Here is a 27,782-nt window from a genome sequence, read left to right as displayed (position 1 = left end):
ACAGCATTCCATTAGTTTCAGGTGCACAATAGCGATTCTTGATAATTCTATACATTATGCTGTCTATACATCACAGTGTAGCTCCCATTTGTGCTGCTTTTATTTTTTTTATGTTTATTTTTAAATTTTAAAGAAAAATTTTTTAACGTTTATTTATTTTTGAGACAGAGAGAGACAGAGCATGAACGGGGGAGGGTCAGAGAGAGAGGGAGACACAGAATCTGAAACAGGCTCCAGGCTCTGAGCTGTCAGCACAGAGCCCGACGCGGGGCTCGAACTCACGGACCGCGAGATCATGACCTGAGCTGAAGTCGGACGCTTAACCAATTGAGCCACCCAGGTGCCCCTATTTTTATTTTTAATTTTTAAAAATGTCTCTCTCTATATATATATAGAGAGAGAGAACGAGAGACAGAGCACAAGCTGGGGAGGGACAGAGAGAGAGAGACAGAGACAGAATCTGAAACAGGCTCCAGGCTCTGAGCTGTCAGCACAGAGCCTGACGCAGGGCTCGAACTCACAAGCCGTGAGATCATGACCCGAGCTGAAGTCGGACGCTTAACTGACCGAGCCATCCAGGTGCCCCTGTGCTTCTGTCTTTTAATCAGGCATGTTATGCTGGGGAAAGTTGCTGGATTCCAGCCTGCAAGGTGTGAGGGACTTATTTGGGGTCCCGTAGCTGGGAGGGGTGGAGGTGACTTATCCGGGATCGCACGCACACCTGGCTGACCAGGTTTCCTGACCCCTGTCCTCTGAACAATAGCTCCCCCAGAATGATCCCAGGAGAGCAGGAGGATGTGCCTGGGAGAGGCGTGGTCAGCACGTGAGCCTGGGCCCTGGCGGCTCAGTGAGGCGGCGCTGCTCTCCCCCCACCGCCGCCACGCCGGCCTTATTTGGCTGCAGGTGGGTTATCTTGTTTACTCTGTTGCGCCACCAGTAGAAAAGGCACCTTTGTCAACGGAGGCTTCTCTGGTGAGGTCAGCCAAGAGCGGACGGCCTGGATTGTGCGCAGAGGTGAGTAAACATCAGAAAGGAAAGTGCTAGCAGGGGGAAGCAGATCGTTAACAACCAGCGACGTTTGCGGACGCCTGGACAAGGGAAGCAGACAAAGTCACGGACATTAGTTACTGGAGTGCCAGCACTGTGCACGTTCGGATGTGTTTTGTTTCAGGTGCTTTTCCTGCTTGTGTGATCACTCACGTAGTTTCAAGCCCGCAGCACACACAGTTCTGTATCCCGCTTTTTGTTAATTATATCTAAGGGTTGTTTTTTTTTTTTCCCATAATAGTCTATGATTTCAGAACCCCTCATTTTGGCTGTATAGTGTTCCACTGAGTGGATGAATCATAATTTACTTTACTGATACTTTATTAATATAATTTGGGGCCATTTCTAATCTCTTCCTCTCCAGTAATGCTGGCAAAAACATTTTCACACGCGTGGTCTTTTCTGTCTTCAGCGTCATTTGCCCAGAATAGTGCCCCCGCCCTGGGCATGAGCCCATTGTAGTTCTTTCCCCGGGGGTTGTACCCAGTCGGCCCACTGTGACGTGTTGAGGCCTCGTCACTGTACCCGCCCTGCGGTGGGAATTAGCAGAAACTGATTTTTGCAAATGTAGTAAATGAACATTGGTTCCTTTGTTTCAGTTCACAAAGTGTGGCGGTGTGCGTGGCACATCTAATTGTCATCCCTGGTGACAGGGATCAGTCCTTGATCAGGCCCAAATGAGTGGAGCCCCTGCTACCTCTGACAGGAAGTCCCGTCAGCCTCTACTGCCAGATCCCTAGATGGCTGGTGTCAGCTGTGGTGTGAGAAGGGGACTGTGCTAAGCACTGCTGTGTTCTTGTGGTCAACACACTGGATGTTCCTGCGTGTGCTGCTGCTTTTGTTAGGAGACTTACAGAGATTTCATGTTTTCCCACTGTGGAGCCAGAGACCCTGAGTCTTTTCTTTTTCTTTTTTTTATCAAAAAAATTTTTTTTAATGTTTATTTTTGAGAAAGAGAGACAGAGCACCAGCAGGGGAGGAGCAGAGAGAGAGGGAGACACAGAATCCAAAGCAGACTCAAGTCTCTGAGCTGTCAGTACAGAGCCCGATGCGGGGCTCAAACCCACGGACCGCAAGATCATGACCTGAGCTGACATCGGACATTTCACTGACTGAGCCACCCAGGTGTCCCCCCTGACTTTTAAAAAAACATTTTATTTTTAAGTAATCTCTACATCCAACGTGGGTCTTGAACTCACAACCCCAAGGTCAAGAGTTGCATGCTCTATCGACTAAGCCAGCCAGATGCCATGGGACCCTGAGTCTGAATTCAGACTTATCCTGGTGACAGCTTTTTGGGGGCTTGTGGGATGTGACAGCTTATTGGGGGCTTGTGGGATGCTAAAGTAAATGTCTATAGCATTTAAAAACTAGGGGATTCATATAAAAGGGCCGGATTTCTAGCTCCCCTTCATTGGAGAGCTGGCAACCGAGGGCCCATGTTCCCATGTGAAATGGGGCAGAGGCTGCTCCTGTCCCCTCGTCACCCCCACTCTCATACTGAAGCTGGGTTCCAGTTGTCACCTGCCATCTTGTACCCTGGCAACCTCTTCTCTGTGCCCATGTTGCTGTCCCCAAGAGGGCTAATGTTTTAAGAAAGACGCGTGAGCGTACGTGGCGGTGAGGACTAGCCAGTCTGACTTTTCTTACCTTTGCCCCTTTTGCTCATGCATTCAACCTCCTTGAGCCTTAGTTTCCTCATCTGTAAAATGGCAAAGAATAATAGCACCTGCTTCGCAGTGTTGCCGTGAAGATACAGGATTTAAAGGGGGTACAATACCCAGAAGTAAGTGCTTAGACGACGTTAGCTGCTAATCTTATTATTTAGGGTGTATGTTTGTCTCCTGTAGGTTCTCAGCTAGGGGTGAGTTTTGGTTGTCACAACTTGAGATGGGGAGTTGTTGCTGGAGTCTCACAGGAGGGGCTAGGGATGTTGCTGAACATCCTGTGATGCATAGAACAGGTCCCCCACCCCTAACAAAGAAGTCACCAGCCGCAAATGTCAATAGTACGGAGGCTGAGAAGCCCTGTTTAGACATTTAAGTGTGACTCTTGGTAACTGAGCTCCTTAAACATATCTCTAAGGGAACAAGGACTGCCTTGGTCTCTCAAAGAATCAGAATTATAAGGGACCTTACTTAGTATGGCCCCTAGGGGTGCTTGGATCCTTTCCTAGCACCCTCACCAAGCACATACCTTTGGCAGATAGCACACTGTACATCCAACATTAGGTCTGTTTATTACATTGAACTCCAGCCTTCCCAGAAACTTCCTGTCCTCCACCTAGTGACCATTCATTGAACCTGATGTGTGCGTGGTTGTACTTAGCAGTTGCCACATGTTGCTGTATTGATCCTCACCATCCTTCAAGGTGGGTTCTCTTCTTATACCCATTTTACAGATGTGGAGATTGAGGGTGGGAGAAGTGACGTCCCTTGTTCAGGATCACTCAGGGGCAGAGCTGGGACTAGATGCAGGTCAGGCTTGCTCTTTGCTTCTGCCTTGTCCCGCCTGGGGCTGCACCCAGCAAGCTGATTTGCTCATCCACAGGAAGATCTTTCAGCTATTTGGGGTGGCCTCTGAGCCCTCTCTTCTGTCCTCCTGGTCAAAGAGCCCCAGTTCCCAGAGTTCCCTGCAAAGACGTGTTTCTGATCCGCTCACCATCCAGAACGCTTTCCCATGTCTTGGTGGTCACCTGCCTGTGTTGTGGCTCTGCTTCCCTCACCCCTCTCCACCACGCTGCCCCCGGCCCCCGGAGAGGCTGCCCACCCCACGCCAGCTCTGTTGACGTTTCATCAGCTCAGACTCTGTGCCAGTGCTGACCGGAGTCATCCAGATCCTGTCTGGTTGGTATTTTCACTTCATAGTGACCCATTTTCAATGATACTCCACAAGATTCAGCCCACCTGTACCTGAATCTGAAATCTACGATGTCCTGGTGGAACAGAAAGTGTGTGGGGTTGGGAGTCAGGAGGCTGGCTGGTTTGTGAACACACCCAACTTTGTGGCCTGGGAAAAGCCACTTGCCTTCTCTGGTCGTGTGTCCTCCATTGTGAAGTGAGGCTTTGACTTGGGTGATGTTAGCGTCTTTCCCAGCTCTAACATTCTTTGGTGAAATATGTTGGGCAGCAGGAGCTTGCAATAACTCTAATTAGTGTGGTAGCAGTAATGATAGGTAATTATTAAGCAGTCACTCTCTTCCAGGCTCTTTTCAATGTTTTGAACAGATCGTCTTACTGGCCCCTCCAACCCCATGCTCTTATTACCCCCATCATATTACCCCGCATTCTACAGATGAGTGCCTTGAGGCAGAGCCCTGTTGTGTCACTGGCCCAAGGTGCCCACCTGACCAGAAGTGGTTGCATTGTCTTCTTTAGAATGAACCCTTCCAGGCTCTTAGATGCTCACTCTGTAGAGTGACCTTCCTGTGCTTCAGCATCTCGTGTTTTGCACTCCCTTCTTCCACCAAGATCAAGGCTGTGAACGCCGCTGGACTTTAAAGGTTCAGCCTCCGAGTCATGCCTATGGGGTAATCCAGATGGGATACGGGTAGATAATTCAAGGTCAGTGAGAGGTTGAACGGGGTCCAGGTTCTCCGCTAGCCCCCCTCTCTCTGTCCAGCGCCCTCAGAACTTGCCGCAGGGCTGGAGGAGGGTGAAATGGGAAAGGGAACCTGCGAGCACTTCCAGCATGGCGCCCCAAGCATGTTTCCCGAGCCCGTTTCTGCAACTGCGTGCATCCACAGAAAGCCCACTGGTTCCCTCTATCTCTTTAGTCTGTGAGCCAAAGAGGGACCCAGTGATTATGCAGTTGGAGCAAGGGGAAGGTCCAATGGGGCCTGGCCTGGTGGGGACTAAGGCAATAAATGGCCCTCTGCCCTTCATTTGAATGAGACTGGACCATAGCCCTGCTGGGATAGCACTGCTCCCCGTGCTTGGGGTCATGGGGCCCTGGGTCTCTAGCCATGGACGTCCATTGTGGCTGCTGGTTTTTCCTCCTTGCTGGACCCCTGGGGCACTGCTAAGGGGCAAGTGTCCTCCTCGGTCATAATGTTGGAGCTTGAGCGTCAAGACCAAGGTCTGTTCGTGCGTCTTCACCAGCAAGTGAGACACCTCCACCCTTCGTGTTTCTTGTGGAAATTACTTGAGCTCTGGGCTTTGAAACCACAGTTTAATAAATCCTTTACTAAGGAGCTCCTGAAGCGCTGCCCTGGCCAGGGAAGCGTGAATCTTCAGTGTCTCAGACACAACAGGTGGGGCCATACACTGGAGGAAAGAGTATCACTGCGTGGTGTGCCTGGATGCCCACGTTGCTGGTGCTGTACCTCCCCCACCTTGCTCCCCCGTGCTCCCCCCCACACACTCTTTGCCCTATTAGTCTCTCCTCTGTTGAGGAGTCACAAGGCCACTGTCAAAGTCACATGCTTTCTGCACCCCACACAATTGTAGTCCTTTCCCGTAACACATCCGCGTTCTCAGACACACTAAGTGTCTTCTTGGGAACCCAGGGCCGCATTTTTGGGGTGGGCCCCAGGCAGAGTTTGGTGGGAAGGCTGCAGGCTGGGGACACAGAGTGGTGGGTCCACCGGGAGGTTCAGGGGAGCTCCTCCTTTACCATTGATTGTGCACTTTTCTAAGTGACAGGCACTTTCTAAGTGTTTTCTAGTGAATCCTCCTGACTTAAAGCATGCCGTCACTGTCTCTCTTTTACTGTTCAGGAAACTAGAGTTTAGGGAGGGTAGTCTGAAAGTCACGCAGCTTGAAGAGAGTAGATCTAAGCACTGAATCCAGATCTGGTATATCTCGAAGGCATGTTCTCGGTCACCAAGTTACCTCCGCCATTTCCTATGTAAGCCTGAGTTGCGTGATGGGTGCTGCTTGTTGGTGGAACTGTCTTATTTGGGAGGTGCTCAGACGCCCCTTCAAGGCATCATCAGTGGGGCCCGGGATGCAAGACTGGGGGTTTTCGCGAAGCGCAGTCCCAGAGGCCTCAGAAGCAGGGTTTTGTGTGGGAGACGTGAGCAAACACAGGTGCATTTCTGTCTCCCAGGGCTCTGAGCCTGGCTTCCCCAGGAAATGGGGCTGGCTGCTTTCAACAGCATTTTCCTCTTGCAAAAGCAGTGTCTTTTTTCAAAACCAGCCTCTTCCTCTCATCCCCAACCCCTCTCCACAACTGGGTGATAAACAGTGAGATTTCACAGGCCCCAGCTGTGCTGGTGATTCCCACCAGGACTCTGGCCACATTAGGACTGAAACTGTCCCCTGCTTGGGGGGGTGGGAGGGGTGTGGATCCACTTACCCTCCGGTCTGTAGAAAACTCCAGGCACTGGCAGAGTGTGGGCCTGGAAGGGAGATGAGAGCAAGGCGCTGTGGAAATCCAAGATGGTGGTAAATGAAGAAAGACTCCCACCCCACCCCCACCCCCCCGCTAACTACACAGTGTGGTGACATCCGGGCAGTAGTATATGGACAGGTGCAGCTGGGGGAGAATATGGAACCACAAAATAAATTATCTTCAAGATAAAAAATTTCTCTAACACTCTAATTTTACAACAACCAAAATAGTCTTAACAAAATGAAGATAAAGGCTAAGTGCCCTCTCATTTCCTGCCAGGTTGTAGCACCAACACAAAGGAAGGGCACCCAGTAAATATTCCTTCTTGCCCTTTCCTCTGAGCTGTCGTCTCACACTTCCGGAGGGTCCCTGAGGGCACTGTGTGGCCCCCTGCTCTGATACCATCCGGCATCACCCACAGGCACAGTGGGATCATCTAGGCCCCCTCACTTCACATCAGCTTCTCACTGGCTCCTTCCACAGTTGCCCAATTTTCCACTAGAATGTCCGTTGCACAGGGCAGGGGTTTTTGCTCTTTTGGTCACTGCTGTGTCCCTGACTCTGTGCCTGGGACTCTGGGGAGAGCATTGAGTCCACACCTTCAGGAGCTCCCATTCTGGCAGGTGGCCAGGCAAGGAACATGCAGTGGGATATGGGCAATGATGGAGTGGGTGTAGGGTGCTTTGGGCTCTGTGCCCCAACCCAGATGTGGCAGTTGGCTGTCAGGAAGGCTTCCCGGAGGAGGTGATATCTTAGCCTGATCTTGGGAGATGAGCATGAGCTAGCCAAGCGCGACCTAGAGGATATTCCAGGCTGAGGATTGTCTAGGCCCCCTGCCCACCCTTAGCCTATGTGCCAACCTTCACAAAGCTTTTGGAGAGCACATAGGCGCCTCTTCTCTCTCACGGGAGCAGACTGGCCTACAGAGTGGAGGTGTGTTTGCAGGGACAGAGAAGTAGCCCATGTTGGTAAATTCCTAGTGAGGCATGGTTTAAAGGTAAGGTCAGAACTGGGGGTGTCATAATACTGCCTCTTCTCCCCACCTACGTGAACGGTTATCCCTTCTTCCTGCTCACAGGCTCTGTATTTCTTCCTTATAAACCTAAGCAACCATTTCTTTTCCCCTGATGGTCACCGGTGTGGCGATCTTCCCTTCTGCCAGTTCATTGCCACTTAACTGTTCCTCCGGGGCAAGAGGAAGTGGTGGGGGAGGGGGGGTCATGAGTCTGGTGACCTTGCTGAGGAGGGTAGTTCTGGGGTGGCTGCTGCTGCTGAGTAACACACTGCTCACTGTTGCAACTTCGCAGGGCAGGTGGGAAGAATGCTGACTGGCCCTGCTGTGGGGGGCTGGACGTTGGCTCTTGAGCCCCCATGTAGTTGAGTGCCGTTTGGTTGATGCATAGAAGTGTGGAGTTGCCAAGAAGTGGATTGGATCTGAAGCAAGAGAGTTCGTCTCTCTGTTTCCCGTGGAATGTGGCAGCTGGGGAGAGACCCCTGCCCAGATTTTAGGTGGGCGTGGGAAATTGAAGCACGCGCTTTTTTTTTTTCTCTGCTTGTTGAGTCACCCTGTTCCTTATTTGAGCCACAAGGTGGTGCTGTTGGGACAGGACTGCTTGGTTGCTACAGAAGAGGCTTCAGTGTTGCTGCTCTGTCCCCACCGGCTAGAAAATTACAATATAGACGGTCTTTCATTTTCTCTCCTTAGATTCCCTTCCTGGAATTCTTCCTCATGCTCTTGCAGCTTGAGGTGGCTCTACATCCCTACCCCAAACATACACACACGCGGGCATCAGGATGCTCACTGTTTTCTCCTTTATCCTGATTCTGGGCCTCTGAACTCTGATCCCGACAAGACTTACTAAGTCTTTCCCTTGTCCCTGCCAAGTGGACAAGGATTTAACGAACTGTTTTGCCCTAATTAATTAGTGAGGCTTAATGTGTTACCTCTGGGGTAATCTGCCTTGTAACTGTGAAGATCAAAACTAAGCCTTATACCCCAAGAGGTAAGTTGCTGGCCCTTCTGCTGTGGACGGGGTGGTGTTTTTGGAAGAAGGTTGGTTGGGGAGGCGTTAAAGGACGTGTTGCTTTGTCCATCCCACTGGTGCCAACACAGCAGCTGGAAAGGGCATGAGGCAGGTGGGTCCTGGGGACCCCCGGAGGCCCCTGTGAGGGCTTCAGAGACCATGGGGCCTGTGGGGAGCCTGACGGCCTGCTCGTCTTTCCTTTGCCCAGACGTTCACGGCATGGTGCAACTCCCACCTTCGCAAGGCGGGGACGCAGATCGAGAACATCGAGGAGGACTTCCGGGACGGACTAAAGCTCATGCTGCTGCTGGAGGTCATCTCAGGTGAGGTGGGCCGCCCTGGCCGAGACGGGGTGCTGCCTGCTGGGCTCGGCCGCTTTGGGAGCATTGTCTGCCACCTGCTTCTGCTCTGCCTTTGGTCGTGGTGAGCTGTGGGTCTCTTGCAAGAAGTCAGGGGCGACCTGTGTGAATTAAGACGAGGAGACCGGGTTTGCTTCCAGCTCTGCTGCATCCAGCCGTCCATGTGTCCTTGGACATGTCACTGCCTTTCTGCCTTAGCACCCTCATTTGCAAAACGAGGGAGTATGGAGGGTGGTCTCGGAGGTCCCTTCCCCTCCAGAGTGCTTGGACTTTGGGGTCATTATGTAACCATCTCCAAACCTCAGCTCCACTAGAACCCATCTGCCTATATCCAGATGATCCCACTCGCTTATCTGGCCCCCCGTGTAGAATTTGGATGTCCAGAAATCTGGAGGGGCAGCTCCCTTTGAATGCACATTTCCACTTTCTTATGAATACCTTTCCTCCACCATGCCTTAGGGGTCGGTGGTTCCAACATTCTCACCTTGGTTCATACACTGGGTAATCATAGCTACTCTCTTCACTTTACCTTCTACCTTGACCCTAGTGAGTCCCAGACCTGGTCTCAGTCCAGCCTTTTCTCTCAAACCCTATCTCTACCCACATGCCCCCCAGGATCCCCTCAGCGTGTCCCAAACTGCGCTGACCAGCCCTGGCCCCGGCAGACCTCTTTCCTCTCATCATCTCCATCTTGTCCTTCTTCTTCTTTTTTTTTTTTTTTTTAATGTTTATTTATTTCTGAGACAGAGAGAGACAGAGCATGAGAGGGGGAGGGGCAGAGAGAGAGGGAGACCCAGAATCGGAAGCAGGCTCCAGGTTCCAAGCTGTCAGCACAGAGCCTGACGCAGGGCTCGAACTCACAAACTGTGAGATCATGACCTGAGCCGAAGTCGGTCACTCAGCCGACTGAGCCACCCAGGCGCCCCTCCATCTTGTCCTTCTGAACCTAATGTAGGAATCAAAGACCGCTCTTCCTCTGTCTCCAACTGGGCATTCGAGTTCTGTCCGTTCTGTTATCCTTTCTTTTTTTTTTTTTTTAATGTTTATTCATTTTTGAGAGAGAAAGAGCGGGGCAGGGGCAGAGAGTGAGGAGAACAGAGGATCCAAAGCGGGCTCCGTGCTGACAGGAGCAAGCCCAGTGTGGGGCTCGAACTCACGAATCGTGAGATCATGACCTGAGCTGAAGTCGGACGGTCAGCGAGCCACCCAGGCGCCCCTTGCTGTTATCCTTTTAACCTCTGCTACCGTGGTATCAGTGTGGCCCTGGGTCAGCTCTCACCTAGGTGGTCCACAGAGGCCTGCAACCCCCACCTGGCTCTTTCCCCGCCGCTGCAGTCCATCACCCACAGTGCAGCCAGAGGGACCATCTGACGGCCCAAATATGGTCTCCCTGTTCCCTGCTCAGAGCCCTTCAGTGCCTCCCCAGGGCTCGAAGCCTGCGGCCTGCATTCCTTAGCATAGCTTGAAGGATCCTTTGTGAGCTGGCACCTGTTTTGTTTTCAACTAACTTCCCAAAAAGGTATCAGACCTCAGACCCTCTGCCACCCCAAGAGACATGCAGTCCTCACCAATGACATGCTTTCTGGAAACCCTCTGGGCTTTTGCATAAGCTCCAACTGGCTTTTCCCCCCCAATACTTCTAAATAACCCCTTGCAGGTAAAATCTGTGCATTGGGGGGTGGGGTGGGGAATTTGTGTGTGTGTGTGTGTGTGTGTGTGTGTGTGTGTGTGTGTGGTAAAATCTGCATAACATAAAATTTACCATTTTGAACATTTTTAAAGTATTTATTTTGAGAGAGACAGAGACAGCATGAATGGGGGAGGGGTAGAGAGAACGGGAGAGAGAGAGAATCCCAAGCAGGCTCTGCACCATCAGCATGGAGCCTGACGCGGGTCTCAAACTCATGAAACTGTGAGATCATGACCTGAGCTGAAAGCTTAACCAACTGAGCCACCCATGCCCCCAACATTTTGAACATTTTTAATTGTACCCGGAAGTAGTCAGTACGTTCCCAGTGTTGTGCTGCCATCACCACCATCCATCTCTAGACTTTTCCATCATCCCATGCAGAGACTCCAAGCCCATTAAACACTAACTTCCCCATCCCTTCTCCCTCGAGCCCCTGGAAGCCACCATTCTTGCAGTCTCGGTGTGTTTGCCTGTTCTCAGCACCTCATGACAGTGGAATCATACAGGACACGTGTCCTTTTGTGGCTGTCTTATTTCATCGTGACGTCTTCTGCGCTCATCCGTGTTGTACCATGTGTCGGAATCTCCTTCCTTTGGCAGGCTAATATCCCACTGTATGTACGTGCCACGTTTTGTTTATCCACTCATCTGATGGGACATTTGGACGGACGGCTTCCACCTTGTGGCTATCGTGAAAGATGCTGCTGTGAACATGAGTGGATGATGTCTGTTCGAGTCCCTGCTTTCAATTCTTTGGGGGTATAAACCTAGAAGTAGAAATGCTGGATCATATGGTAATTCTATGTTTAACTTTTTGTAGGAACTGCCATACTGTTTTCCTTTAACTGCCTTTTAGAGCATCCTTCCCTGCCTCCTCTTCCAGCATTTCTTCGTTTAAACAAACCTGGTGTTGTTCTTTTTCATTCTTTAAAACTCGGCTCGGGATTTCCCTCCAGGAAGGCTTTCACCACGTGAGTGGCTGCCCTCCTCTGGGCTCCTGTCACACCCCATTAATTCCTCTATTGTGTTAGTTTCCCCGTGGCATGATCATTTTTGGCTCACTTGGTTTTTTTCCCCCCTTTCTACCCTGAGCTGTTTGGGGACAGGGATGGTTTCATCTCTGTGTCTCAAGCGCTTCAGATTGTACTCGGCATGTAGGTGATGCTTGGCAAATAGTAGAGTGACCGGATGCCCTGAACTGGGCTTTTCTGCATAGCCGCCAGTGTGTCCCCACTGAACGGGACCGGTGTGCGTCCGTGAAGCGGGCTTGTCTCTTCCCATGGAGTGGGAGGAATGGAGTCACTGAGACGTTGCCTTTTCTTCCTTGAGTGTCTTGAGGTGGATAGAGTGACGGAAGGAAGGGGCTGCTGCCTGCAGAGGTTCTCTGAGAAGCGTCCCTGGGCCACCCACACCAGAGTCCACAGGACTGCTTGTCAGCCTGCAGATTCCCGGAACACGCCCCAAACTTCCTAAATCAGAAACGTAGGAGGCAGGTGAAGGCTGGGTGTCTGAAGTTCGAGAACTGCTGGCCTGACCGCCTCCACCGTCCTGTTCCAGCTGGTGTGCACAGCCGTCAGCTGGCTGGGGAGCCCGGGCTTGGTGGGACCTAACGGCTGGGTCTTTAGCAGGAGGGCCTTCGGGGCGGGGGGCGGGATGGGGTGCCGCTTCCATCCATCCTGTGGGAAGATATGGCGTGTCATCCGCCCGGGAGGACGGCGGGGTACCTTGCTGGAGAGGCTGAGCAGCGGCCGCGAGTGGAAAGTCCTGATTTAATCACAAAAGCCCAGCTGTGCTTCCCTGGGAACTGCCTCATCCCATCTGTAGCAGGAAGTCTGTTCCCTAGAAGCTGGGGGGCCGGGAGGCCCCCTGCAGAAGCGCTGCTCTGACCTTGTGGCCGCCCAGCCCCTTGAGCTCTCTCAGCCAGGCGGCTCACGTGCTTGGTGTGGCACAGAGGGGTGTGCAGCTGGCTGTGCTGGAGACCGTGGCAGGTGCAGGCGTACTGAGTCTGGGGCTCTAGGATTGTACTTCTCAGCCCTTTGGTGCCCCTGGCCTCTTAGAGACTTTACTGCTCTGTGCCCTTCCCCCAGTATGGGCGCGCGTGTTAGGCATATGAATTTTTCAAATAGTTTCGAGAAGGCCCCAAGTGCCTCTGTTCTGAGCCGAAAGTGCTCTTAGTGGGCTGTTGGGGGCACCATCCTCTCCCCACAGCTTCTGAGCCTGACACCTGAGTTGGAGGAGGGGGTGGAGTGAGGGTGGGGGGGTTGACTTGGAGCCAAGCCAACGATGTCCCTGCGGGAGGCAGCGGTTTCAAGTGAGAGAGGGAGGCTGTGGGCAGCTCCATTCAAACGCCAGGAACTTTTCCAGAATATTCGAGAGTGCCGACACACCTTCCCAGGCCAAACGTTCCAGACTAGAAGGGATTCAGGGCCTTTGTATGTGCTGTTCCTTTTCTGCCTTGAACATCACTCCCTGCCGTCCTGGCCTGGCTGCCCTCCCACTCACAGGCCTTCCCTGACTTCCCTAAGCCCTTTGTCCTCCTCCTGTGCTCCTCTGCATCCTTTTGTTAAGTATTTATCCTTCTTGGTGTTTGCTCATTTGCATATACTTGTGTGTTTCTCTGTTGAATCTCCTCCTGGTCCGTAAGTGCACAAAGGCAGGAAACGGTTTCATTCACCCCTCTATTCCTAGCACCCAGCCAAGTCCCTGATTGGGTGGTGGGGGGGGGCTTACTACAGATCTGCTGGGTGGAGGCAAGCAGTTCAGGTCTGAGAAGTGGCAGAAAAGAGGCAGGGTCGGCTCTCCCTGTTGTTTCCTGCCAGCGTGGCCCTCGCTCACAGCCAGGCGAGGGGGTCGTGAGAGCAGCAGCCTGGTCCCCGGAAACAGCATCTCACCCTTCCTGCCCTCCCTCTCGGTCTGTATTCAGGGGAGCGCTTGGCCAAGCCGGAGAGAGGCAAAATGAGAGTGCACAAGATCTCCAACGTCAACAAGGCCCTGGATTTCATCGCCAGCAAGGGAGTCAAGCTCGTGTCCATTGGAGCCGAAGGTGAGTGAGGCCTGCTGGTGGGCTGGCTCCTCTGAGGAGCCTGAGTTTCTGCTCTCTGCTCTCCTGGCCTTTTCTGCCCTGACTCCCGGGGTCCCGCATCGCTGGGGGCATTTGGAAGTGAGGCTGCCGGCACCTCCATCTGGTCGACCTGTGGATTCTGCATGTAACAAGTACGCTTTCCATCCAGTCTCTGTGCCCCCCACCCCCGGGTCTGCCTCCTGGAAAGCCAAGGGCCAGCTCCCTGGTCCTCACCCCAGTGCCAGCCCCTCCTCCACACTCCCAGCCTAATCCTGGTGCCATGGGGTCCCGTGTGAGCGGAATGCTACTTCCCTCACCCAAAGGCCTGCCTGCACTTTGCTGCCCGGGGTGGGGAATCCTATTGCCTGGAGAGTGTCAGACACGGACTGGGTTGGACAGCGAGGGCTGCCCCGAGGCCCCACAGAGTCCTGGGAAGACTGATGTCCAGAAGCCTTCCGGGACATTCAGGGACATTCCGAATAGCATTCTTCTGCCTATTAGCTTCTTGACTCTTTTTTTCTTCACTTGAGAAAAACAAAAAAAAAAACTTTAAAGCTCAGTATAAATTGTTATTAGCTTGTTCTTAATGGTTTAGAAGAGGCAGTACAGTTTCTTGTGTGCACTGGGGCGGCTCTGAAGGATTTGGGGAGGGTGGAGGTGATTAGAATAGGACACCCTAACCAGGTCATGTCAGGACTGTGTCCCAAGGACTCAGCCGGGACTCAGCGGGCACCTGCCGTGCAGCACCAGAAATCTAGAGATGGAAAGAGTCTCCGTCCATTCATTCACGATTGAAGGTGTGTGCACGGCTGCGATCGCTGAGCACATATGCTGGGGAGGGGGTGTGCCAAAGCCCCGTGTACCAGTGATCTCATTTAACCCTCACAGCGGCCCTCTCTGGTGGCCCCAGTTATCCTCACTTGACGAGAAGGAAATGGATGCCCTGACGAGATGAAATAACTTGCTTAAGGTCCCAAGGGCAGTAAATGGCAAAACCAGAACTCAGACCCGGTCTGCATGACCCCAGAGAGATGCCCCTGGAGAGCGGCCTTTTCTTAAAGAGGGTGGGGGACTTGCTCCAGTAAATCACTGGAGCAGATCTCTCTTCTGGTTGATGAATTTAAAGCCCCTGGCGCCCTTCTTTTCTAGAAATTGAGGGATTGAATATTGCTACATCAAACACAAATGTTAGCACGGTGTTGGCAAAGTGTAGTCCATGATGTCAAATGCGGCTGACACGGGTTTTTGTAAATACTGGAACGCAGCCACACCTGTCTGTTTGCATATTATCTGTGTCTGCTTTCCCGCTACAATTGGCAGAATAGTTGCGACAGAGACCATATGGCCTGCAAAGCTGAAACTATTTCCTGTCAGGCCTTTTACAGAAAAATGTTGCCATCCCCTGCCTTACTGGGGACTCAAGCTAATGCTTGAGTGGTCATGGGTAGGGCCTCGTGTGGCCCGGCACACCTTCAGCTGTGGAGCAAAGACTGCATCTTCCACATCCGTGTGGCGCCGGCTCCTCACAGTGTGATGCACATAGTAGGTACTCAGTAAATGTTCGAAGGACTTGCACACGGCAGGGTACTTGGTTTTCTGAGTGGGGACGTATTCTCTGCTTTTTAACAAGAAGAAAAGAAAAGAGTAGGTTGGTCTGTTAAGGAGGAATAAAGACGTGGCAGAAAAAGTTTCAACCAAGCAGGGCTGGGAAACCAAAGAAAATGGCACTCAGCTGGTCTGGAACAAGCACACATGTCCCCTGGGGCCGGGAAGTGAAGGATGGAGAAGGTGGGTCAGGGATGACCGTAGGGATGGGTGGGGATTGTGGAGAACTGGGAGAGCATGTCCTTCTAAGCGGGGCACCTGCCATGCATCTCTAATTGTTTGTTGCTCTCTGGGAATGTGGGTTCCAGCATTGCCACATCTTTCAGTGTTTTAAAAGAAGCCAGAAATCCAGATTTTTAGAAAGAAAAATTTAACAGCTATCTAACAACAAAAAAAAAAATTTTTTTTTTAAACTCTGAGGTCCAAAGGGGAGGAGGGAAAGGGCAGATGGGAGGGAATAGCGCTTGGTTCTGGCTCTTTGCCTGGTTGGACAAGATGCTTTGCATGGGATATCCCCTTTGACCTGAGGGCAGGCCTGTAGGGTGGGTATCACTGGCCACATTTTACAGTCAAGGCAACAGAAGCTTACAAACGTTGCTAGGGTTTTGAACCCAGGGGTTTGGGCTCCAGAGCTGAGGTCTGAACTTCTTCCTGTCACTCCGGACACCCTTGGAGTCCCATGCGGGGGCCAAGGATAGGACTGTCCCATCGGCGACCAAGTGGCGGGTCAGGTTGGCTGTGCTCCCCCCAGCAGGGGGTGGAGAGCAAAGACAGACACTGGCCCAAACTCCACCCAGCACCTCTAGCCTTCCCAGAAGTCTGTTAACCAAGCTGGCCACAGTTACCAATTTTTTTCACATGGGCTCACTCCTCTAAAGATTTTTATTATTATTTTTTAAAGTTTATTTATTTGAGAGAGAGCACACCCGAGCAGGGGAGGGGCAGAGAGAGGGAGAGAGAGAATTTCAAGTAGGCTCCATGCCATCAGCCATCTGGAACAAGATGCTGGGCTCGAACCTGTGAACCATGAGATCATGACGCAGGCTGGAAGCTGGACACTTAACTGACTGAGCCACCCAGGCGCCCCTCCTCTAAAGATTTTTTAAAGGGTCCTTTAAAATGAGATCATCCTTACCTTCTCTCTGCCTGCAGGAGTCAGGGCTTCAGGCTGAGCCTTCCGCTTTGAAATCCTCTCTGCCGTTTCATGGTGAGCACTGAGATCATGCTGTGATGGCTGCCCTGTGGTGCCAGGACACTGGACGAGGCCACACGTGGGCTTTGTTTATTTTAATGAAATGAAGTTTACCGCTGTAGACTATATAACAAAACGCGGTGGAGGGGATCACCTGGAATGAGCTCTCCTGGGGGCTGGGCTGGGGTGGGGGGAGGTGTTGCTGGTTGCCCTGAGGAGCCATTCTGGGCCGAGGGGAGCAGGCCTGGCGTGGGCAAGACCTTTAAAGAACTATCATGTGGTGCAAGGACTAGACTCTGGCCGAGCCCTGAAGGGCAGAACCAGGCCCGGGAGCCTCCCTGGGCAGGCTGATTCTGCATAATGGGCAGAACCCACGGGAATGGAATGGGTGCTCTCCGGCGGGGGGGGGGGCATATGGCCCCTGTCCCTGAAGGTGTTCAGATGGAGGCCGAAGGCAGGGAACTTCCGTACATCCCGGAGGGATTAGGATAGGTCCTCACGGTTTCCTTTACCAGACTTGGTTTAGTGTCCAGACTTCATAGAGTTGAGGCTTGTCCTAGGTGAGTGGTTGGGATTTAAGCAGGTGAGAGGACCCGGAAGGATTTATGTTAAGATCTTTGGGCAGGGAAAGCTTGATGGCTTTGGGGGCCAAGAGCCTGGCGGTGCTCTTGATGATCTCTCACGTGTCCTCACGGTGGAGGGGGTAGTGGGTGCAGTAACTAAAGCATCGGTCTGGGAGGTGGTGACATCCAGGTCTAGTTTCTGTGAGGTGGAACGTCTTCATTCTGCCCTCTGAATCGTGTGCAGGCGACCGCATCCCTGGAGTGGGGGCAGGGGGTAAATGCAGGATGCGAGCAGCTCCTTGGCTGGCCGTAGACCAGAAATTCAGAAACATGCCGCTTCTTCCCACACCCGTGGCACACACTGTAGTCTGTCATTGTGGTTTTGTCCACAGGGCCCAGTGGTGGCCTTGGGACCCTCCTTTTGGACCCAGCATGCGTGGTAGCCCCCTGCTGGTGAGATGGGGTGTCCCTGCTCCAAACATACAGATGCCTGGGAAAAGGGTTTGTTCTGGCGGTCCTCTGGGGAGGGCTGTTCTCTGGGGGTGGGACAGGGAGCCAGTGGGCCCTGAGGCTGGGGTGGTGCATGGGGTGGTAACACCCCCCCCCCCCTTTTTGCCTGTACTTGGCTCTCCTCTTTTCCGGAGGATCTGGTATGAGAATTCAGGGAGCAAAACTCCCTGGGGGTTTCTAGGGGAAGGAGGGAGAGAGGAGTAAGCAGGCAAAACCCAAGAAAGAAGGCACTCTGTCTCCCTGAGCTTGTCTCCCTTAGTGCTGGGAGGGTGCTGAGCTCCGGGCCAGCAGGAGGCACGGGTGTTTGGCCTTCACGGTTGGGGCAGAGGCGGGAACCCATGTAGCGGCCTGTCTTCCGATGGGAAGGTCACGTGGCCCTGTTACCACCGGAGCCTCTTCTAGGCTTTAAAAAAATGCCCCCTGTATTTGAAACACCGTCCCTGAAATTTCATACTTGCTTTTTCCACTTTCCATATTACAAAGATTTCTCCAAGTCATTAAAAAGTCGTGAATGTAGTATTTAGTGGCTGTGTTAATTGTTGAGCCCAGCTGTGCTCTGTCCCAGACCTGCCTGGGTCCTGCCCTGGAAGAGCTTGAGTGTGGTTATGTTCTCCCAGCCCCAGGCCTGGGTGACCGCCACCCATTCACCCACATGTGTGTAGTGACTTCCAGTATTCATTCATTCATTCACTCATTCATTCATTCAGCAAATGTTGATGGAGGGCTTTCTCTGTGCCAGGCACCATGCTGGGCTCTAAGCAGCGATGCAAAACAGAAAGATTATTCCCCCCTTGGAGCTTATGTTCTGGAAGGGGAATAGAGAAAATACACACATACATGCGTCAGAAGGAGAAAAACCAAGCAGGGAGTAAGGTGGGAGGTTTCTAGGAGAAGATGCAGTGGAGATGGGAGGGAGGTGAGGGACAAGTCACATGGGGGCCATGTGACTGGAGGAGATGGGGGGACCATGAGGGCCTCACTGGCCACTGGCTTTGACTCCGAGTAAGGTGAGAAGCTATGGAGGTTCTGAGCATGGGGGTGCCAGGGGCTGGGGATTTACTCAGTCACACCTCGAACTTGGTATATTCTTGAAGTTTCCAACTTGGGGCCATGATAAATGACCCTATGACAAACTCCTTTATGCAGTAACCTTACTCTGCATTTCAGATCATTGGCTAGGGACAGATTCCTAAAGGTGGATTTCACCGTGCAAAAGTCGAACAACTTCAAGGTGCTTGATCCTGTTGCCAAATTATTTCCCAGAAAGTGTTTTTTCAACCAGTTTATACTTCTAGCCACAGTGTGGTAGCTTTGTTACCATCATGGTGTGTGTTCCTTGTTTTTTAACTTTGCTAATTTAGTAGCTGGGAAAACGTTATCTTCTTTTTTTTTTTTTTTAATTTTTTTTTCAACGTTTTTATTTATTTTTGGGACAGAGAGAGACAGAGCATGAACGGGGGAGGGGCAGAGAGAGAGGGAGACACAGAATCGGAAACAGGCTCCAGGCTCCGAGCCATCAGCCCAGAGCCTGATGCGGGGCTCGAACTCACGGACCGCGAGATCGTGACCTGGCTGAAGTCGGACGCTTAACCGACTGCGCCACCCAGGCGCCCCAAACGTTATCTTCTTTAATTACAGGGAGAAGGAACATGGTTATAAATTGGTTATATTTCATATTTTGTGAAGTATTTATTCATGTTTTTTGCCTATTGTGAATTTAGATTTTTTCCTTATCAATTTATATAAACTCTTTTATTTTTTAAATTAAAAAAATTTTTAAATTTATTTGTAATGTTTTATTTATTTTTGAGATAGCGCAAGCAGGGGATGGGCAGAGAGAGAGGGAGACAGAGGCTCCAAAGTGGGCTCCGTGCTGTCAGCACAGAGCCCGATGTGGGGCTCGAACTCACAAACCGGGAGATCATGACCTGAGCCAAAGTCGGACGTTCAACCGACTGAGCCACCCAGGTGCTCTCCCTGTATAAACTCTTTAAAGTTTACAGATACGAAACCATTGGAAGTCACTAGTGAAAAGGCATTTTTAAAAAACCAAATCTTTATGAACTGACTCCTGACTGATTAACTGCCTCTACTCACCACCCCCCCCCCCCCCCCCCAGCATGCTCTGCAAAGAGCTGGCTGGTTCTCTTACCTGTTAAAGAAGATGGTGGTATGCTACTCAGTTGTCTGTCTCTAACCCAGGTCCTCTGACTCGGGTCTGTGTCCCGCGGGTATCTGGGGCTCTGGGAAGGGCATTTAAAGCCGTCGTTAGCAGGAAGGGTTACATCCTGTCCCCTGTCTGACGTGGACACTGTTCCTTCTAGACCCCACCCCCCATGCAGGCTCCACAGAGTTACCCCCCACCTCCCGCCCCCCGCCAGGGAGCAGCAACACTGCTCTGTACCTTCTTGGTCACATGGCAGCATGCAGTTTTGCCCTCATTTTGGAGGGGATAAGATGTTAGAATCTTAGAATGTCATCTCCTTAATGGAATCTACTCTTGTTTAAGGGGTTTGTGGGAAGCAGACCCTAGTGGACATGGGCTCAGGATATCGGGAGTTCCTGGAACTTACTCCTTCTCATGGTTCTGGTAGGTTTGTCCTACAGTTAGCTTTTCAGGTTGGAAAAAAAAAAAAATAGATATTCTTTGGATGCCAAACTCTTAGCTGAGAGTACCTTGCCATGGGGCCGGGTTACTGTCTCCTGGTCTGGAAGCAGGTGAGGGTTAGGGATCTATGTTTGTTGGGTTGATTACCTTTTGATGTGGACACTGGCTTTTTGGGTGTGGGTGGCTATTTTGAGAGCTGTGATCGCCCAGACTTCCCTGACTCACAGAATTGCCAGAACATTTGCGATGATTTAGAAACATCTCCCTTTTCTCTGTCAGGCTGGTGAAGACACCGTGTCCCTTCTTTCTTGCCTTCCCAAATGTACCCCATTGGAATTGATCACACCTGCCTTGTGCTCAGGGTCACCTCCAAATAGATTTCTCTCCTGTCACCTGTGGTACCTGGTTGTACTTTAAAAACCCATACCCACTTTTCCCTAGAAGTGGAGCTGTGTGGTCCTTGATTTACTACATGGTACACCCATGGATGTGGGCACTCCGGGAATTTTAACTCTGTCCCTGCCAAGAGCCATCCTAACATGTCCTGATGCCATTTCTGTAGAAATCGTGGATGGGAACGTGAAAATGACCCTGGGCATGATCTGGACCATCATCCTCCGCTTCGCCATCCAGGACATCTCTGTGGAAGGTGGGTCTTCTGCTCTGTTCCATTAGTCCCTGAGCCCCCTCCACTCCCCTGCCCTTGCCATCACATCTTCTTTCCTGGACTCAGCCTGGAGAACTCCCTGACCCCTGGCAATGGGGGCTTAATCATGGGCCACATCTTGGGCTTCTGACCCTTTGCTGTTATCTGCCCTCCCTCCTAGTCTGTAGAGAAATAAGAACTGATTGGGGTTCTGGTTTCCACTGGTATGTTGGCCCCTGGGGAATCCCCCTGACGTTAAGCCTGCCTGAGGTTGCTCTGGGGAACTGGAAACCCCACCTGGTTTGTGGGCTGTTAAATCCAAAAAGGTAGGGAGATAGCAGCGTGGAGGGAGTGTCTTGGGATTCTGAGTTGACCCCAGGTCCTCCACTTTGCTCCCACAGCACCCTCTGGTGGCCACTTCGCAGATCTTTAAGAGGCCACCATAGTTTGGGGCTGGGAACTCTGAACTTTTGGTTTTCCACACTCCAGCAGTTTCTGAGCTTTATATCTGATATGCGTGTATTCATTTTGTAATAAGTTATATTTGTGTATTGGAATTCATATTATGAAACCTATACCAAAACAAATTTCAAAAAGATGACACGGAGATAATATTTTTTAAATATTTTTTATTCATGGGGCGCCTGACTGGCTCAGTCATTGGAACATGTGACTCTTATCCTGGGGTTGTGAGTTTGAGCCCCACATTGGGTGTAGAGATCACTAAAAAAAATACACTTTAAAATTTATAATTTAAATTCATTTTATCAGCCAGGAATCTTTTTTTTTTTTAATCTTTATTTATTTTTGAGAGAGAGATCACAAGCAGGGGAAGAGTAGAGAGGGAGGGAGAGAGAGAGAGAATCCCAAGAAGGCTCCACACTCACAGCACAGAGCCCGTTGTGGGGCTCAAACCCACGAACTGTGAGATCATGACCTGAGCCAAGACCACAAGTTGGATGCTTAACCAACTGAGCCACCCAGGTGCCTCTATGGCCCAGGAATCTTATAAAGATTTTTATTCAAAGTAATTTTTTTAATGAGAATAATGTGGATTAAATTGTTTGCTTATAGAAATCTTGGTTTGACACATGATGATACAGCCATATGAAGGTCTAAGTTTGATTTATAGATACTTGGTATTTAGGGCTGAAGTGGCTAAAAATGTGTCCACAATAGTCACTTTGAACATGGTTCTTTTTAGTAATGATGGATATAAATCCATTTTCAAGTTGCCTTCTTGATAAGTTTGATTTTTTTTAAGTATTTATTTATTTTTGAGAGAGATAGAGACATAGCACGAGTAGGGGAGGGGCAGAGAGAGAGGAAGACACAGCATCTGAAGCAGGCTCCAGGCTCTGAGCTGTCGACAAAGACCCTGACACGGGGCTCAAACTCATAAACCACGAGACCATGCATGACCTGAGCGGAAGTCAGATGCTTTACTGACTGAGCCATCCAGGCGCCCTGATTAGTTTAATTCTTTGGGGCTGACCTTGTCGGCTCTGGTTAAATTGTCGTTGTTTTAATCTTGTAATATAGCTGATGAAAAGCTGGAGCTGAGTAGAAGCATTAGCTTTGCTGATTTTTTAATTGTGTGCTTGAAATATTATCTTTGCAGGAGTCATTTAATGTCATTTTAAAGTCCATTTTGTGAATTGAAAGGAAAGGAGATCATTCATGAACCCTCTTTGCTGGGTGCTGTATCTGCAATTCACAGATGTGAACACGTGGGGGCAGTGTCGTTTGCAGCCCTTCTGTGTTGGGAGCTCCTGCGGTCCCCTCAGATACCTGCCTGCTTTATCTTACAGGCACCTGTCTGCTTCACACGTGCAGCAGTGGTGTCAATCCGTGCATTAAATACAAGGCAACTTTATGTTTTAGATGATCCTAATGCTTTTGCCCCGTATAGCTGTGTGTACTCTGCATGGCCTATGTACTATGTACCCCTGTCTGGAGATTCTGGGACTTCAGATTTCATAGACCAATCAAACATAGACCTGATACAGCTTGCTGATTGATTTTGTAATGCTCCCATGTCTTTGAATAACAGGGAATGATGGGGGAGACCTGAAAGTTTGAAAGGTCATTGTCTCAGTGTTTGAATGTGGAACGTGGCCAGCCCTGAAAAGCTGCCTAGTTTGCTTCTTTGTTTCTCAAATAGCTACTCAGACTTTGTCAAGGAAATAGACTTGATGGCCTGGAAGCAGCAGGGTTGCCATCTAGGGGGTCTTTGTACGGACCCTGGGGTCATGGTGGGGCCTCCCCATGAACCAACACCCCTCCCTCCACCAAGCCAGCCCGCTGACCTCTCTGTCCTTCATCTCCCTCCTCACAGAGACTTCCGCGAAGGAGGGGCTGCTCTTGTGGTGTCAGAGAAAGACCGCCCCTTACAAAAACGTCAACATCCAGAACTTCCACATAAGGTGAGTGGCCAGGGGCGGAGGGGCTCTTGCAGAGCATCAGCTGCTCCCCCAGGCCCCTTTGGCTGGGTTAGCCTCAGCTCCAGAACAGAGCAGGGGTCCTTGGGGAAGAAGCTGCTATCTCAGGGTGTGCCGCAAACCCTTTGATGTGGCTGCTTGTACGCACTTTGGGTCGACGCCCCAGCTGCTGGAGAGCTCCCCAAGGAGCGTGTCCTGTAGGTTCCAGCCTAGGGCACTGGAACAGAGCAGGAGGGACAAAGACCTTGGCGGAGAGGATAGTTGGATATGACAGGTGTGGGAACGTCCTGTGCCCCACAGAATCTTGACCCCAGAGCCTGGGATTGTGGCCAGAAGGAGTGTGCCTTCCCATCCTGTCTTCTCACTTCTGCTCCGAAGCACTGTGGGTTCACCTCTGGTAAAAGGGAGGGGACCCCCCATGTCCTTGTTTAGAGATTTACCCTTAGAGCCCGGCCCTACTCACCAGCTTGCCCCCCACCCTTCTCTCTCCCTTGGGCAGCTGGAAGGACGGCCTCGGCTTCTGTGCCTTGATCCACCGACACCGGCCTGAGCTGATTGACTATGGGAAGCTGCGGAAGGTATGTGTGCTTCCCTGACTTCTCGGTGCCAGAGCCCTCTTGCTGGGTCCCTGACAGGGGGTGGGGGTGAAGTGCAGGACTGGGCCCTTATTCTGAGGGTCCATGGCCATGGTAAGGGGGGCGGTTGGTCTCCTTAGACTAGTCCAGGAGATAGCCTATAAGAGAAAGAGAAAAACACCTTCCCTGTGAGGGCTGCCGGGGTACCCTCTGTGCACAGCACGCATGTACTTGCTGACCCGAACAGCTCACAGAATGTCCGAACCCCTGCAGCCTTTTGCTGGGGTATTGGAACACTAATCGGCATCTCCCCCTTCTATTTTCTGGGTTTTGCAAAGTGGATATAATATTTTAAATTTAAGCTGTTTGCATATTCTTAGAGGCCTTTACCCCCGTCCGTGTCCAAGAGTTGCTGTTGGACGGTCCCCGCAGGTTCCTGTCACTGTTGACGTTTGGCTGGACGATTTTCTTTTTTTCTTTTTTTTAAACTCTATTTATTTTGAGAGAAAGAGAGAAAGCACGAGCAGGGGAAGGGCAGAGAAAGAGAGAGAGAGAGAGAGAGAGAATTCCTCTGCACTGACAGTGCAGAGCCTGACTCGGGACTTGAACCCACGAACCATGAGATCATGACCTGAGCCGAAACCAAGAGTTGGACGCTCAACTGACTGAGCCACCCAGGTGCCCCATGGGTGGGGGATTTTCTTTAGCTGCTTCTTGATTTCACTTAGGGTCTTGACATGAAGCTGGTGGATTTTCCTGAGCACACGTATGTGTTGTGGAGCAGACCAGGGCGTGGGAGCTGTGTTTCTAACCTCGAGGTGGTTCTGGTGTCTGGGCTGGCCAAGACCTTGGAGAGGCCTGTCTGGGACCCCTCTGACCTCACTCACCAGCTTCCCTCTCAGCCCATCCCAGCACCAAGAGGCCACCCCTGGAGCCCTCCCCACACCCCCAGTTGATGATCTAGACCTTGGGTTGGAATGTCACCTGTCCATGTGTGTGAATCTCTTGACAAAGGCAGCTGCTAGGAATGGCTCTTCTTGTATTTCTCCACTTGACCTTGACACTTGGAGAGCACAGTGTTCCGTGAAGACCCCCATCTGGCCTGTGCCCCCAGAAGCAAGGCTGGATGTTGCCGGTACGGGAGCTGCTCTGGGAACTCCATGACGGTGTCAAGCCCTCCGTTTCCAGGGTGTCGGGGAGGAAAGGAGCAGACTCCCACCCCCTCCAGTTTCTCTAAGTCGGGCCAAAGCCTGAGGCTGGGGTCTTGGCCCATCTGCTGAAGGAGAGAAAGCCTCCCCGCTCCTGCACGTGGCTTTGGACAGCTACCCTCTTAATGGGTAGGAGGGTCCCTGCACTCTAAGTCAGCTGCCTTGCAAGGAAGAAAATCAGGTTGAGAACCCCCTAACTTACCTGAATGCTGTGTGGCCACATCAAACAGAGCTGAGGCGAGAAACCCTAGAAGCAGTGATTTTTTGCTTTAAGTGGCACCCTCATGTACTGGGGCGCCTGGGTGGCTCAGTTGGTTAAGCGTCCAACTTTGGCTCAGGTCATCATCTCACAGTTGGTGAGCTCGAGCTCCACATTGGGCTCTGTGCCTCTCTCTCTCTGTCTCTCTCTCTGCCCCACCCCGACTCGTGCTCTATCTCTGTCTCTCAGTGAATGAATGTTAAAAGAAATATTTTTAAGAGGCATCATCGGGGCGCCTGGGTGGCTCAGTCGGTTAAGCGTCCGACTTCGGCTCAGGTCACGATCTCACGGTCCGTGAGTTCGAGCCCCGCGTCGGGCTCTGTGCTGACTGCTCAGAGCCTGGAGCCTGCTTCCGGTTCTGTGTCTCCCTCTCTCTCTGACCCTCCCCCATTCATGCTCTGTCTCTCTCTGTCTCAAAAATAAATAAACGTTAAAAAAAAAAAAATTAAAAAAAAAGAGGCATCATCACATACCTCCTTACTGTTTGCCAGATGTGCTTTGGTGACAAGCATGCATGGGGTGCTTTGGTGACAAGCGTGGGGTGACAGCCACTTAATCCAGAGCTGTTGGCCACCCCATACAAAGTGAGGTCCTGCTGGCTGTGACTCTATAGTCCCTTCCCCCATTCCACAGACTCCAGGAGCCTCAGCCATTCCAGAGGTGAGGGTCTAGGGGCCTTGGTCTGATACCTAACCAGCCACCCACCCCCGTGTGTCTTTTCTTTTCTCCCTGTTTCACTGTGTCTCCCCTCTCCTTAATTCAGCAGCATCAGTAAAATCCAGCCCAAATCCTAGCACAGACCTGCTCCCACTGAAGTGTGGATGCTTTCCAGAAAACACAGGTTGCCAGAGCCAGCTGGCATTGGGACACAGGGGAGAGCCATGGGCTCTTGACTGGGAAGCTCTTCCTGCTGTGGCCTTAGGTGGGCACGGGGGCCTGGCGGTCCCTGGGAATCGAGTGGGGCAGGCGGGTGTGCAGGACTGCTTGAGGCCCTGGACGGAAGTGACTTTCACTGCTTGGCAGTGGTTTTTAAATCATTCTGGAAGCTGTCAGAAGCTTTCCCAGAAGAACTCCACCTTCTCTATTTTAAGCAGTTTCTTCCTGAAAGTATCCGGAGGGAATGTATTGATTTCTTTGTAACTTTGTGATTCTCATCGTAGCAAATGGGGAAACGGGGTCCTGGGCTGACAAAACCAGGGGGCACCGAGACGTGGAGGGGGGAGGGTCAGCAAGGAGCTCCCATCACTGGGTTGTGTGTTTTCCCACGTCAAAAAAAATTCTTTTAACTGTGGTAAAATGTATATAACATAAAACGTAACATACGTAAAAACGCAGAACACGTATAATCTAAAAGCTTTAACTGCGTCGAGGCATATGGGGTAGTGACAGTGCATTCGCCTGACTATGCCGCCATCACTCTCCGCCTCCAGGGCTCTCTCCATCTTGCACAACTCCAACTGGGAACCCGCTAAACCATCACTCTCCCCTTCCCCTCCCCCAGCCTCTACCTTCTGACTCTATGAATCTGACTCTAGATGCCTCGTGTAAGTGGCATCGTACGATATTTGTGTCTGGCTCATTTCACTTAGCGCGATGTGTTCAAGGTTCATCCTGCTTGTGCCGTGTGTCAGAATTTCCTTCCTTCCTTTTTCAGGCGGAGTAAGAGTCCGTTGTATGGATCGCACAGTTGGTTTATCTCTTCATGTGCCAGTGGGCTTTTGTGTTATTTCCACCGTTTAGCTCTTGTGAATAATGCTGCTGTGAATCCGGGGGTACGCACATCTGCTTGAGTCCCCGCTTTCAATTCTTGGGGAGATATGCCCAGAAGTGGGCCTACTGGGTTACAAGGAACCCTGTGCTTCACTTCTGGAGGACACTGTGTTCCACAGGGGCCGCACCATTATATATTCCCACCAGCAGTGCCCACGGGTTCTGATTTCGCCACGTCCTCGCCAGTCCCCAGTTGAGTTTTCTGGATGTGGCGGCAGAAGCCAGAATAGTCAAAGGTTGTGGCTGTGCGAAGGTGCCCTCAGATTTTGTGGAATGTGAGCACCAGAGGGGCTTGAGGGAGCCTAGTCCAGCTCTTGAAAAACAGCTGGGGAAGCTGAGGTCGGGTTACATACCAGTCCCGCCGGCTGGTGGCAGAACTGAAGCCAGGAGCCAAGAAGGACGATGCCCAGGCCAGTGCTCTGCTCGCAGCGTGTAGTTCCTAGCAGTTCTTTCTTGGGCTGTAGGCCAGTATTCTCCATCCCGTTTCTGACAAACTGAGGCTTGAGGGGGAAAGATGGCATTTTAACCGCCCACACAACAAGCCCCGGAGGTGAAGCGAGCTTTGTACACACAGAGCTACACCTTGAGGACCACACCTTGGGGGAGAGAGGACTGCAGAAGTCCCCTCTGCCCCCCAGTCTTTGGTCACCTGCATGGGGGTAACCAGTGACTTCTTGGGCCTCTCACATGCCTCATCCTCTTCTCCCTCTAGGACGACCCACTCACAAATCTGAACACAGCCTTTGATGTGGCAGAGAAGTACCTGGACATCCCCAAGATGCTGGACGCTGAAGGTAAAGGCGTCTCTGTCTATGCCTCTGGCCCTTTTCTCACCCGGGAAGGGTGGGGCCCGGCAGCCTGAGGTGGGAAGAGAAGAGGTCTGGTCTCTG

General features: G+C 51.5%; 1 protein-coding gene across 4 annotated transcripts in view; it reads left to right on the top strand.

The window, feature by feature from the left end:
* The window catches only part of ACTN1 (actinin alpha 1), a 100,185-nt gene that overhangs the window by 41,718 nt on the left and 30,685 nt on the right, over positions 1-27,782 (top strand). For all 4 annotated transcript variants that reach the window (XM_019451437.2, XM_019451434.2, XM_019451436.2 and 1 more), the window contains exons 2-7: positions 8,614-8,728; positions 13,378-13,497; positions 20,556-20,642; positions 22,978-23,065; positions 23,580-23,658; positions 27,605-27,686. In XM_019451437.2, the coding sequence (XP_019306982.1) occupies positions 8,614-8,728; positions 13,378-13,497; positions 20,556-20,642; positions 22,978-23,065; positions 23,580-23,658; positions 27,605-27,686 (571 nt within the window). The remainder of the gene's footprint in view (positions 1-8,613; positions 8,729-13,377; positions 13,498-20,555; positions 20,643-22,977; positions 23,066-23,579; positions 23,659-27,604; positions 27,687-27,782) is intronic.

This window comes from Panthera pardus, unplaced genomic scaffold (genome assembly GCF_024362965.1).
Source record: "Panthera pardus isolate Hobbes unplaced genomic scaffold, ASM2436296v1 HiC_scaffold_24, whole genome shotgun sequence".
In the NCBI taxonomy this organism is placed as follows: domain Eukaryota; kingdom Metazoa; phylum Chordata; class Mammalia; order Carnivora; family Felidae; genus Panthera; species Panthera pardus.
Note: the sequence above shows the minus strand (reverse complement) of the source record. Positions and strands in the feature narration are given on the sequence as shown.